At 37.6% G+C, this 14,650-nt stretch overlaps 1 protein-coding gene across 1 annotated transcript; it reads right to left on the bottom strand.

The window, feature by feature from the left end:
• Positions 1-12,117: 12,117 nt before the first annotated feature.
• On the bottom strand, positions 12,118-13,125 carry LOC139859817 (zinc finger protein ZAT3-like). The gene is made up of 2 exons (XM_071848589.1): positions 12,614-13,125; positions 12,118-12,526 (listed from the first exon to the last, which is right to left on the bottom strand). The coding sequence occupies exons 1-2, from the start codon at positions 13,123-13,125 to the stop codon at positions 12,118-12,120; spliced, it is 921 nt and encodes a 306-aa protein (XP_071704690.1).
• Positions 13,126-14,650: the final 1,525 nt, after the last annotated feature.

Raw genomic sequence — 14,650 nt, 5'->3', positions numbered from 1 at the left:
ACGCGTGTTTCTTATGGTAAATAAGAATTTGATAAGTCCTTGGATAAAAGGATTGTAAGGGAAATTGATTGAAGTCATAATGAATGAGATTAAAGTTCATGGTGATCCCTAGTGATGGGATGTCTTGTGACTAAGGCATGTACCTATACAAGTGAAAGTCTAGACACTTATGCCTTAGACAACCAGTGTTTCATGAGTTGATCATAAATGGTGTGATATATGTGGATTTTGTTGGGTCACAACAAAACTTCAAATCACATGATAAAAGAATTAGCCTAAGACTTAAGTGCGCACAAGTCGGATAAGTTGTGGGATTGAAGTCCAACCAGATCTTCCAAAGTGAGACGCCCAATTTCCTTCTAGTACAACGCTAGGAGCTGAATTCAATGAGGTAAGCTTACTTTCTGAAGATTGAAACACATAAATATACTGATCCCAAAGTATGTGTTTAGACCCGTAAGTGGAGTTAGGTTGAAGTTTAACTTCTTAATAGTTCTTTTGAAAAATTGCATATGCAGGTGCAAGACTAAAAGAGCTACCAATGTGAACATGAAGTTTTGCCGCTTCAATGGAGCTTTGGACTTAGCTGCCAATATGTTCACTGAAGGATTGAGACACATGGCTTATAATAGTGTCAAGATTGTCTTAGGGATATGTAAGAAACTGACGTGTATAGTATTTTATAGTTTTCATATGAGTGGAAGGGTTCAATTTCTGAAACACCCTGATACTCGAATTCTCGTAAATATTATACTAAGTGAAAATTCAATTTCTGAAACATTTTCATTTATGCATTAGTTTGTTCTGTTTGTTTAATTATTTTAGTAAATCAAGGATTACACTAAATGGGGGGATTTGTTGGTGATTTTAGTGTTATCAACAGTCATCTTAGTTAATTGGGATTTACTAGAAAGCAAAGGCTTATCGAATTATGCTCAATGACGAGTTTGGAGAGTGCGGAGTGCACGCTCGTTTGAGTTAATTCAATAAGGTCTTGAAAATTACATCTTTTGATGAAAGGTAACCCTGAATGGTTACATCATTCATGAAGAGGGATTGTAACATCCCGTTTTCCCGTACGTATCGAAAGGTGCTCACTTAATCATTTGTACATTTATAACTCGTTAGCTTATGCACAAATACATACTTGATAATGTGTGCATGTATAAGTTTAATCATGGGTTTGGTTAGCGTTAAGTCTTGTGAGACTATTGTTGAAGGCTAGGTGAATATAGGAAGCGGGTTTGGAATGTACAAATCAAATAAAATCAAAAATTGTTTAAATCGGTCGAACGGTCCAGTTACAGCCTTAGGCCGCGCCGCGACAATTGGGTCCGCGCCGCGGCATATAAAGCAATTCCAGATCAGAAGTCAAGTTAAAAGGGGTCATTTTTCCTTCGTTAGGTCGCGCCGCGACAAATGGGCCGCGCCGCGGCACCTCTGCAGTTCTGACTCCGATTTTAGCTCAAATTAAATAAATTTAAGGGGCAAATTGGTAATTTAACATGTGGATCTGATAGGAGCATTAAACCTCCACCACTAGTTCATTTATTTCATTTCCTTTTCTATTTTCTTTCCAATTTCTCTCCCAAAACACAAAACCCACTTAGTTTAATCTTGAGATTTGGAGTTGGAGATTTGTGAATCAAACCTAGGAGCGAGATTTAAAGTTGTTCTCCTAGTTACTAGCTACAAGAAGATAGTCTTGGTAAGTTCTAACTTTATGTTTTAAGTTTTAATTGGTTAATGGCTAGGGTTTGGGTTACTAGAGATTTGTATGACCCATTTGAGGGTAAAATGGGTGAGCTTGGGTTATGTTGTTGTAAGGAAACCCTAATAGCCACTATTTAGGGTTTTGGCCTTGTGATTCGAGGTTGTAAGTGTCAATTGGTGTTGTTTGTCACTAATGCACTTTAAGATTTATGAAAGAAGTGTAAATGGGTAAGTTTGACTTGATTGTGAGTCTAAGTAATATAAAATGGATCAAAATGTACTAGTTGACCTAATTAGATGAAATGGGTATGGATTACCCTAAGTTTTGTGTTAATTGAAGTTAATAGACTTTAATTCACTAGTCTTAGTGATTAAAGTCGAGTCTTGGCCATTTACGGGCGGTTGTGAGTAGTTGAGTCATTTAATGCAAATTGGGTCATTAAATGCTCAAGTGGGAGTATTGTGGTTAGTCCCACTAGTTGTGAAATTGAATGTGCACTTAATGATTTAGGTACCTTGCATTGAAGCTCGGAAGTGCTAAATCACCATCCTTGTGACAAGGTGAGTGGAATAAGTATACATGTACGTATATGATGTGCTTATTTGTACGTAAGGATATGTGTTGTCCTAGTTAGTGATATATGTGTTGTACACTAACGATTTATGAACGGATATGTGTTGTCTAATTTAGCAATATATGTGTTGTATGCTAACGGTTTATTAAATGGATATGTGTTGTCCAAATTGGTGTTATATGTGTTGTACACTAATGATCTTATGAACGGATATGTGTTGTCCAAGGGTTGGTGATATATGTGTTGTGCACTAATGGTTGTTATGAACACCGATGGGAATTTTGAGTACCATTCCTTTTGCTATTGGTTAACCATGGTTGTGTGATTGTGTAATTAGCATATTAAATTATGAACTATATGCTATTGTTGGTTGCTAGCTCCTTGTAGATTTTGGATTGTAGTTTATGCATGATGTTTGCATGTTTGTCGAATAGCTAGCTTGTATGCGGTATTGTGTAAGTGATTGCAAGTAAGTAGGTTATATATGAACATGTATAATTATTGCATTCACTAAGCATTAGCTTACCCCTCTCGTTGTTTATCTTTTTAGTTGCAGGTGCGGATAAGGGCAAAGGGGTTATCGGGCACTAGGTGGCCTTTGATGATGTTTTATTGAAGTTTGAAAGTTGGCCTAACGTTTTGGATAGTTTAGTCCCAAACCATGCTCAAAGGATCGTTTGGATTATAAACTATCGTTGTAGTGGGTCAAACTTGTATTGAACTTAATTAATGGCCTTCGTGCCTTTTGTAAACATTTAAATTGTTGAACGTTTAAATGGAACTTGTGGATTGGTTTACATATTTTATTGGCGCGTAAATGTGTATCTTTACAAAAAAAAAATTTATCGTATGGAATACGGGTTGGGATGTTTCAAGTCGTATCAGATCATGGTCTAAGGGATTTAGGCAACTTGAGATAGGTGCCTAGACTTGGACTTTATTGTGTGAGAGCTTTATGCGGGACTTGTAGGACTTTGGGTCTAATCGGGAATTGTTAGTGCTTTGATTTATGTGAACTAACCTGGTGCTAATTGTTTTGTGTTGTGTTAAGCAATCATCAAGCAAGACGGACGTTGTACTAGCAAGTTAATGCGATGTGTTCGCGTAACAATGATTAGCTACCATTGTTACGGGTGCAAATTGTGTCAAACAAGTAATGTACGACGATTGTTGAGTAAGATGGAGTAGTGTGGGGTATACGTATATACATACGTGTTATGTCCTTTTGTTTCGTTCGTTGTTTAATCTTTTCCGTTTTATAGAATGAAGATGAGAAACGGACACGACACCAAAAATGGGGGTACGAGTGAGGACGTTGAGTTCACAGCCAAAGTTGAGGCCATCTTTAAACGTCAAAAGGCGGAGTTCCTCGAGGATGTTAAGAAAATGTTTCTAGATACGATTGACGAGCAATTAGTCAATGTAGTCAAGGAGCAAGTGAAGGCCGTTCATCAAGAGGATAATGTGGGGAGACGGGACTTCTTTTATAAGAATTTTAAGGATTCTCAACCTCCCACCTTTGAAGGTGAACGAGACCCTCTCCAGAGTGCCCGATAGATCTCCGATATGGAGGAGGCTTTCCGTACTTGTGAATGTCCTCTTGATAAGAAGACAAGGTATGGTCGTAGCATGTTAAGGGGTGACGCCAAGCTATGGTGGGATGCGAAAATCCAAGTTTATGGTGAAGAACAATGCATGGATTTTACTTGGGATGAATTCAAGGTAGAGTTTTTCGATGAGTACCGAACTTCGGCCGATCTAACTAGGCTTAAGGACGAGTTACGTTCTTTGAGGCAAGGGCCGATGGATTTGAACACTCTCAAATTCGTGTTTTTGTCCAAGACCCAATTTTGCCCGGAGTATGTCGGGAACGATAAGATGTTGAAGGAAGATGTTGAAGGAAGATTTTTATAGGATCTTGAATGCTAATTATCAAGAGAAAATTAGTGTGAACGTAGTGAAGAGCTTTGATGAATTGTTCAATATGGCGAAGGGTTTTGAAGTGCTTGTGTTGAGAAAGAGTAGTTTTACTTTTGGAAAGAGGAAGTTCGAGAATTCGAGTCAATCGAGCTTTTTCAACAAAAAGAACAAGAAGGGCTCCGAAAGTGTTAATAGCGTGAAGAAAGGTGGCTCCGGTGGTCATGTACCCACTTGCTATACTTGTGGGCAAAAAGGTCACATCTCTCGTGATTGCCCCAACTCACCTTCCACACCCAAATTTACTTGTTTCAATTGTGGTAAAGAAGGGCACAAGAGGCCCGAGTGTCCCGAGTTGCGCAATGATAATGTTAAGCAGTTAGAAAAGGCGGCGGGTACGGCTAGGGGACGAAATTATTTGATGACCAATGATGAAGCCAAACAATCGAATGAAGTTGTCTCGGGTACTTTCATGGTTAACTCTAATCCGGCAAGGATCCTATTTGATAGTGGTGCAAATTTGTCTTTTGTGTCACCTCGATTTGTACCTAAACTTAATAAGCTATTAGCTAAGTTAAGTCGTCCGGTAGAAGTCGAAATAGCGGACGGCAAGTCTGTGCTAGTGGTTGACGTATGTAAAAATTGTGATGTTGTGTTCGGTGCCTAAAACTTTAAAATTGATCTCATTCCTATGACTTTGGGCGATTTTAATATCGTTGTGGGTATGGATTGGCTTGATCATAATAGAGCCGATATTGCATGTCACAAAAAATTTATTCGTGTAAAGGCCCCAAGTGGGGGAGAGTTAATTATTCACGGCGATAAACGAAGAAGACTTGTGCCGATATGTTCTTTTGCACGGGCACGTCGTTTTCTTGTTGGTGGTGGCATGGCTTATCTTGCCCATGTTGTGGATACTCGTGATGAGCCACCACCCATTCATGAAATTTCGGTGGTTAGTGAATTCGAAGACGTTTTTCCGAACGAGTTACCGGGTGTTCCGGTGAAAAGACAAGTTGAATTTCGCATTGAGTTGGTTCCGGGAGCTACTCCCATTGCTAAAAATCCTTATCGTTTAGCGCCAACAGAAATGCAAGAGTTGTTAAATCAAACCCAAGAGTTACTTGAGAAGGGTTTTATTCGACCGAGTGCTTCGCCATGGGGCGCTCCGGTCTTGTTTGTGAAAAAGAAAGATGGAAGTTTGCGGATGTGCATCGATTATCGGGAGTTGAACAAAGTGGCGATCAAGAATTGATATCCATTACCTAGGATCGACGATTTGTTTGACCAACTCCAAGGTGCAACGTATTTCTCTAAGATCGACCTACGGTCCGGCTATCACCAAATGCGGGTCCGTGAGGAAGATATTGAGAAAACGGCTTTTCGAACACGTTATGGGCATTTTGAGTTTGTAGTTATGCCTTTTGGTCTTACGAATGCACCGACGGCATTCATGGATCTTATGAACCGAGTGTGCCAACCTATGTTGGACAAGTCGGTGATTGTGTTCTTTGACGACATACTAGTCTACACGAAAAGTATGAACGAACATGAACGTCAATTGCGTGAGGTATTGAAGACATTATGAAAGGAGAAGTTGTATGATAAGTTCTCCAAATGTGAATTTTGGCTAAGGGAGGTTCAATTCCTTGGCCACATTGTGAACAAAGACGGTATTCAAGTAGATCCGGGGAAGATAGAGACGGTGAAGAGTTGGAGACAACCGAGTACGCCTACGGAAATCCAAAGTTTTCTCAGATTCGCTGGTTATTATCGTCGGTTCATCCAAGACTTTTCTAAGATTGCTTCTCCTTTGACTAAATTGACGAGGAAGAACGTAAGGTTCAATTGGGAGAACGAGCAAGAAATCGCTTTTCAATTGTTAAAAGAGAAATTGTGTCAAGCTCCGGTGTTAGTGTTTCCGGAAGGGGTAGAAGACATGACGGTTTATTGTGATGCTTCTTTAAATGGGCTCGGGTGTGTTTTGATACAAAGAGGTAAAGTCATCGCTTACTCCTCTCGACAATTAAAGGAACACGAAAAGAGATACCCGACTCACGATCTTGAATTGGCGGCGGTGGTTCATGCGTTGAAAATTTGGTGCCACTACTTGTATGGTGTCAAGTGTACGATTTATTCAGACCGTAAGAGTTTGAAACATCTCTTTACACAACGAGATTTGAATTATCGTCAACGTAGGTGGATGGATGTGGTAAAGGATTATGATTGTGAGATACTCTACCATCCGGGAAAGGCGAACGTGGTCGCGGATGCATTGAGTCGAAAGAGTCAACATCCGGCGATACGAGTATGATCGTTACGCATGATTATTACTAACGATTTCCTTGTAAAGCTTGGTGAGATTCAAATAGAAGCGTATGTTCACAACAAGCATGAAGAGCGGATTGTGGGGCAAACGGAGTTCATTACTGTGGGCTCGCGTTGTTTTTTGTCGTTTCAAGGAAGAGTGTGGGTACCTAAGATGGGTGGTAACCGACAAGTACTACTTGATGAAGCACATAAGTCAAAGTATTCCATTCATCCGGGCGCAACGAAAATGTATCTTGATTTAAAGAAAGATTATTGGTGGTCGGGCATGAAACGTGATGTTGTGAAGTATGTTGAGTAATGCGTCATGTGTTTGCAAGTTAAAGCCGAGCACCAAAAGTCGTATGGTAAGTTACAACTGTTAGAAATCCCGAAATGGAAATGGGAGCACATTACCATGGACTTCATCACAAAGTTACCTAAAACGGCGAGAACCCAGTTTGATTCGATTTGGGTTATAATTGATCGACTGACGAAGAGTGCTTTGTTTCTTCCCATTAAGGAAGCGATATCGTCGGAGACCTTGGCTAAGTTGTTTATCAAGGAAGTCATCTCTCGACACGGTGTTCCTATATCTATTATTTCGGATCGAGATACTCGTTTTACATCTCGGTTTTGGGGAAAGTTTCATGAAGATATGGGTAGGCAATTGAAGTTGAGCACGGCGTATCATCCTCAAACGGACGGTCAAACCGAACGTACGAATCAAACTTTGAAGGATATGTTACGAGCATGTAATATCGATTTTGGTGGTAGTTGGGACGAGCATTTGCCTTTGGTGGAATTCTCGTACAATAATAGTTATCATACTAGTGTTGGGATGCCACCTTATGAGATGCTTTATGGGCGTAGGTGTCGAACCCCGATTTATTGGGGTGAAGTGGTACAAAAGGAAATCGGGATTACAGATTTGGTTTTAGAGATGAATAGCAAGATTGATGTGATTCGAGAGCATTTGAAAAAGGCTCATGATAGACAAAAGTCGTATGCCGAAAAGCGTAGACGAACGATCGAATTTCAAGAAGGTGACATGGTGATGCTTAAGGTTTTGCCATGGAAAGGTATTATTCGATTCCTGAAACGAGGAAAGTTAGCTCCTCGGTTTATTGGACCATTTAAGGTTTTAGCTCGTGTTGGTGAAGTCGCGTATCATTTGAAATTACCCGAAGAGCTTGCGGGGATCCATAATACATTTCATGTTTTCCATCTTCGTAAGTATCTTGCGGATGATTCATCTTGGGTGCCATTAGACGAGATTGAGCTAAATAATAGGTTAGAGTATATTGAGGAACCGATTGCCATACTTGATGAGAAAGTCAAAAGGTTGAGACATAAAGAGGTTAGGACTTTTAAAGTTCAATGGCGTCGTACTAAGGGTTCCGAGTTTACTTGGGAGCCCGAAGAGTTTGTGCTGGTTTATCTTCCTTCTTGTCATGCGGCTCGGATCGCGAGGACGCGCTCCGATTCAAGTGAGGGAGAGTTGTAACATCCCGTTTTCCCGTACGTATCGAAAGGTGCTCACTTAATCATTTGTACGTTTATAACTCGTTAGCTTATGCACAAACGTATGAATATATGCGTAGATATATATATATATATATATATATATGTATATATATATATATATATGTATATATATATATATATGTATATATATATGTATATATATATGTATATATATATATGTATATATATATATATATACACACATACATATATGTATACATGATAATGTGTGCATGTATAAGTTTAATCATGGGTTTGGTTAGCGTTAAGTCTTGTGAGACTATTGTTGAAGGCTATGTGAATATAGGAAGTGGGTTTGGAATGTACAAATCAAATAAAATCGAAAATTGTTTAAATCGTTCGAACGGTCCAGTTACAGCCTTAGGCCGTGCCGCGACAATTGGGTCCGCGCCGCGGCATATAAAGCAATTCCAGATCAGAAGTCAAGTTAAAAGGGGTCATTTTTCCTTCGTTAGGTCGCGCCGCGACAAATGGGCCGCGCCGCGGCACCTCTGCAGTTCTGACTCCGATTTTAGCTCAAATTAAATAAATTTAAGGGGCAAATTGGTAATTTAACATGTGAATTTGATGGGAGCATTAAACCTCCACCACTAGTTCATTTATTTCATTTCCTTTTTTATTTTCTTTCCAATTTCTCTCCAAAAACACAAAACCCACTTAGTTTAATCTTGAGATTTGGAGTTGGAGATTTGTGAATCAAACCTAGGAGCGAGATTTAAAGTTGTTCTCCTTGTTACTAGCTACAAGAAGATAGTCTTGGTAAGTTCTAACTTTATGTTTTAAGTTTTAATTGGTTAATGGCTAGGGTTTGGGTTACTAGAGATTTGTATGACCCATTTGAGAGTAAAATGGGTGAGTTTGGGTTATGTTGTTGTAAGGAAACCCTAATAGCCACTATTTAGGGTTTTGGCCTTGTGATTCGAGGTTGTAAGTGTCAATTGGTGTTGTTAGTCACTAATGCACTTTAAGATTTATGAAAGAAGTGTAAATGGGTAAGTTTGACTTGATTGTGAGTCTAAGTAATATAAAATGGGTCAAAATGTACTAGTTGACCTAATTAGATGAAATGGGTATGGATTACCCTAAGTTTTGTGTTAATTGAAGTTAATAGACTTTAATTCACTAGTCTTAGTGATTAAAGTCGAGTCTTGGCCATTTACGGGCGGTTGTGAGTAGTTGAGTCATTTAATGCAAATTGGGTCATTAAATGCTCAAGTGGGAGTATTGTGGTTAGTCCCACTAGTTGTGAAATTGAATGTGCACTTAATGATTTAGGTACATTGCATTGAAGCTCGGAAGTGCTAAATCACCATCCTTGTGACAAGGTGAGTGGAATAAGTATACATGTACGTATATGATGTGCTCATTTGTACGTAAGGATATGTGTTGTCCTAGTTAGTGATATATGTGTTGTACACTAACGATTTATGAACGGATATGTGTTGTCTAATTTAGCAATATATGTGTTGTATGCTAACAGTTTATTAAATGGATATGTGTTGTCCAAATTGGTGTTATATGTGTTGTACACTAATGATCTTATGAACGGATATGTGTTGTCCAAGGGTTGGTGATATATGTGTTGTGCACTAACGGTTGTTATGAACACCGATGGGAATTTTGAGTACCATTCCTTTTGCTATTGGTTAACCATGGTTGTGTGATTGTGTAATTAGCATATTAAATTATGAACTATATGCTATTGTTGGTTGCTAGCTCCTTGTGGATTGTGGATTGTAGTTTATGCATGATGTTTGCATGTTTGTCGAATAGCTAGCTTGTATGCGGTATTGTGTAAGTGATTGCAAGTAAGTAGGTTATATATGAACATGTATAATTATTGCATTCACTAAGCATTAGCTTACCCCTCTCGTTGTTTATCTTTTTAGTTGCAGGTGCGGATAAGGGCAAAGGGGTTATCGGGCACTAGGTGGCCTTTGATGATGTTTTATTGAAGTTTGAAAGTTGGCCTAACATTTTGGGTAGTTTAGTCCCAAACCATGCTCAAAGGGTCGTTTGGATTATAAACTATCGTTGTAGTGGGTCAAACTTGTATTTAACTTAATTAATGGCCTTTGTGCCTTTTGTAAACATTTAAATTGTTGAACGTTTAAATGGAACTTGTGGATTGGTTTACATATTTTATTGGCGCGTAAATGTGTATCTTTACAAAAAAAAAAAAATTTATCGTATGGAATACGGGTTGGGATGTTTCAGGGATGTTATTTTCTAAAAGGTTTAAACGAAGAGTTGCATCTTTTCGTTGAAAGATTGCATATTTACATTGAAATGTTACATCCTTTCGTCGCACCTTTTCATCTCTTATATATAGAGGACTTTGCTTTCGTTCTAACTAACAGAAAACATACATATACTCTCTAACAATTTGATCAGTGATTTCATTGCCAAAAACACTGATTGCGTTCTTGTCTTATCTCTGTAAAGATTTCGTGTAACCGTGGCAGTCGTAGGGTCGAAATACTTTATAGAGAAAGTGAACACACGATTCAAGAACGAATCCGGCAGTCAATTCATACCCAATTTCTAACAACAAATATGCATTATTTAGTTATACAGTACAACCTGTTAATACACAGTTTATGGTGGATGGAGTAATTTGGATGGTGGAAAAATCAATTGAAGTGGCAATGGATTTTGCATGTAAGCTGTTTCTTTTTTTTTTTTTTACGAAAAAAATAAGAACTCATATAGAAATGCCCTCAACAGGAGTACAAAAGGACAAGAGGGAAAAGGAAAGCTCGTACCTAAATTAAAAATAACCCTCTAAACAAAAACTATCAATAAATGAAACGAGCATCCCTAACAACCCGACCAAAACCTTACAAACATATATAACCAAACAAAAACCGAAAAATACATGAAAATACAAGGACGAAACCAAATGAAGAACAGTTGACGGACCCCAACAATCAACCTCAAGGGGCTGCCCTTTTCAATTTTCCATTGACCCGTCTCTTTTAAAGAATTTTTTCCAGACCGATTTTCAATCTTATAAGATAACACATTAGTGGATCCATCACCCGGTGCGCTTTCCCCGGCCAACCGTGTCATCATAACGTCGAAAGACGCGAAAGCCTCCACGGACATATTACATCTCTCGATTGCCAACACGTAAGCTGTTTGATAAATGTCTAACAGAGTTGTTATTGCTTGGAGTGTCATGATGTCAGGGTTTATTAAAAGTGACGTAACTCGTGTTGCTATGGAAATTTTTAAAGAAATGTCTTTACAGTTAAGAAGTAAAGTTGAAGGTTAAAATAGTAAGTGCACTCAATGCCTGTACCGAATATGTTTTGGGCGAAGAATGTTACATGAATTATTCCTTCGTAAAGGTTTTGATTATGATTTGTTTGTAATGAACACATTAGTTGGTATATATTCTAAATTCAATGATATGATTCTGCAGTGCAAGATTGGAATGATTTGCCTCTAAAAAACATCATTTCATGGAATTCATTATTATCTGGATCATATATAACGATAAACATTATGAAGCTGTTAGTCTTTTCAGTTCAATGCATAAAAAAGGGAAAATTGGTGAACCTCCTACAAGGGAAATTGGTGTTCAATAGTTTAATTGATGTTTATGCAAAGTGAGATCTTATATCTGTTGCATAATATCTTTCCTATTGTAACAAAATTTGAAAAACTATTTCGCAGAGCATGATAATCTCTACTTACACACTTTGTGGCTTGACTGATTAAGCCATTGAAGTCTATCATGAGATGATAAAAGCACAAAAGGAAGCCAATGCTATATATTACTACTCCGTATATTAAATATCATCATCAGATGGTTACAGTATGGCTCATGTTAAGAACATGTGCTGTAGATTATTCATTGCAGGAGGTCATACAAATGTCCTTTCAAACAAAATTCAAGCAACAATTCTGAAATTACACAAGTAAATAAAGATGGAAAGCATACACATAAATTAGTACAAGTTATGGAAGTATTTATATGTATACATACATATTACAGATTAGCTTACATTGAACACCCATTAATATATGGTAATTAATACTATTTATTACTTCACAGAGTCAACCTTAAATCCAAACTTGAACTTGAACAAGCAGACTCATGATGATCTTGTGCAGATGCAGGCAGATTTAAATCAAACCTAAAATTTAACGCCGTTGGCACATTATTATTATTATTATTATCTTCTTTTTCCCAGTGACACCTTTTATGACCACCAAGTGCCTGTCCACTTGGAAATATTTTTAAACAGATACTGCATTTATGTTGTTGCTGATTACTGTTACTCCCCAAAACTTCAACATTTCGATTTTCATAATCACTTACAAACTCCCCTTCTTCGAGTTCTTCGTCGTTAATTCTCGTTATCGCAAAACAACCCTTCACATTCTTATGACTCGCCCTGTGCCCGCCTAACGCTTGGTGGGACCCAAACACCTTTTTGCAACTAGAACACTCAAACCGTCCTTCATGATCGCTTATTTGAGTTGATAAACCCTGATGTTGTTGGTAACTAGTGGATGTATGGGTGATGTTATGAGTGTTTTCTGAAAAAGTTGGTGCGTTGGCCAACATTAACAAGCAGGCCGCAACGTACTCGTCTTCTTCGGTTATCACACGGTGGTGATCTGGCGGCGGGAGGAGGAGATTCGGTGGCGGGTTAATCCCACGCCACGGCCTTTCAGGGTGGCACCGCATGTGTCCGAAAAGTGCCTTCCATGACCAAAACCGCTTTCCGCATTCGGTACACGGGCGGGTGATCTTGGGAGCACTCGGGTCGGGTTTCTTTTTGGTGGTACCGCCCGAATGACTACCGGATGGTCCGGAACCAACATTAACAATGGACTTGTTACTGTTGTGAATCCTGATCATTTTTGTTCGTTTCTTTTTCGGGTTTTGGTGTTGAGGGCGTATGGTGGTGATGGGTTGAAAGTAACCGGCGGAGACGTCAGAAGTGTCGAGTGTTGGCCGGAATATATCATGTGGGTCCGGTGAAACAGGACAAAGTTGCATATCCGATGAAGTTGTAGTGAGAGTGGGAGTGGGAGTGTTATCAGACATGATCATAAAAGCGTTGTTGTTTATGGTGTTCATGATGTGGTAGTATTAAGAAACTGAATGAACGAGGAAAAGGAAAAAAGTTGTGAATGTGGTGGATGGTGGTTACTTAAGGTGGTGGGGGGTGTTGACGGTTACACGCAGTGAGTGTGTCCGGAAGAAAAGGGTAGTTATTTTCAGTTATGTTTTTTGATATTTTTGGAGCTCCAAAAGGGAAAACTGTAGGACTGCGCCACGTTTTTTATTTTTATTTTTTATGATTGGCTCAATATTTTTTAGTGATTTTGAATAATTTCTTCACTTGTAGTTTGACCAGAAAATGTTACTTTAATTGTTTAACTTATGGAATTTGCTAAGACACCTTTTAAGATTATCAATAACATGTATAAAACTGTTGTATATAATGGTAATTATAAGATGACTTTAAGTTTAAGTTTACTGAATTGTACAATATCTTTATACGTGTTAACGACAATCTTAAAGGTTGGCGTTAACAAAATCCTTAACTTATATACTCCATATTATTTAACGACAAAATATCACTATTTAAATGTTACTACTAATTACTCCCTAATTTTTAAAAAGATAAGTTTTGTGAGAGGAAAATTAGAAGTTCACTGATTATTATATATATTAATTATTAATTTTTTAAGAATTTGTGTAGTCATAGCCTTTAAGACTATACTTAAAAATTTTTTCAGTGCATAAGACCATTCCCAACCATGACGCCGTCATGAGTATTTTCTCAGCGCCACATCAGCTTTCTCTCTCCTCTTTTCTCACCACTTCCTCCCATAACACTCCCATAACACACCATTGCCAACCATAACATACTTTCTCAAATTTTATTATTTTTTATTATTATAATTATAATTATAATTATTATTATTATTATTATTATTATTATTATTATTATTATTATTATTATTATTATTATTATATTTATTATTTTCGATATTATTATTACTTATTACTACATTATTAATATTTTAATTATTACTATGATATTTTCTTTATTAGTATTTTTAATAGTATTTATCAATTATTAAGTTAAATAAAATTTAAATTTAAATATATAATTAAAGTACAGTAAACCTACCACTTCTTAAAAAAAAAAAAAAAAAAAAAAAAAAAAAACGTGTCCACAATCACCACCACAACTTCTTCTTCTTCTTCTTCTTCTTCTTCTTCTTCTTCTTCTAGTTTCCTCCATTAATAACCATTTTCACACATCCATTTTTAAACTCCATTTTAACATAACCAACTATCAAAATAATGAACATGATAAAATAAAAGTACAAAAGAAGGAAAAAAATGGAAGAGAACTCGTGCTCACAAATGCTTGAGGAAGAAAACTTTGAGGGCGACCGGAGGTGTGTCATCGGAGGGCGGCCCAGGGCAAGGGGATTGCCATCGGCGCCCTCAGATGGAGTGTACATAATGTTTCTGGGTGATGTGATTTTTAAAAGTCAATGAATAATTATTAAAATATATACAATAATTTAATTCATGCCCTAATCTTTAAAGA

The sequence above is a fragment of the Rutidosis leptorrhynchoides genome, chromosome 7, assembly GCF_046630445.1.
Source record: "Rutidosis leptorrhynchoides isolate AG116_Rl617_1_P2 chromosome 7, CSIRO_AGI_Rlap_v1, whole genome shotgun sequence".
Lineage (NCBI taxonomy): Eukaryota > Viridiplantae > Streptophyta > Magnoliopsida > Asterales > Asteraceae > Rutidosis > Rutidosis leptorrhynchoides.
This window is presented reverse-complemented; position numbering and strand designations above follow the sequence as displayed.

Excerpts from the sequence above, each read along its gene's own strand:
- LOC139859817 (XM_071848589.1), bottom strand. The coding sequence starts at position 13,125 with ATGTCTGATAACACTCCCACTCCCACTCTCACTACAACTTCATCGGAT. Across the intron at positions 12,527-12,613 it reads GCCAACGCACCAACTTTTTC|GTTTGAGTGTTCTAGTTGCA; the intron begins AGAAAACACTCA and ends TCATGAAGGACG.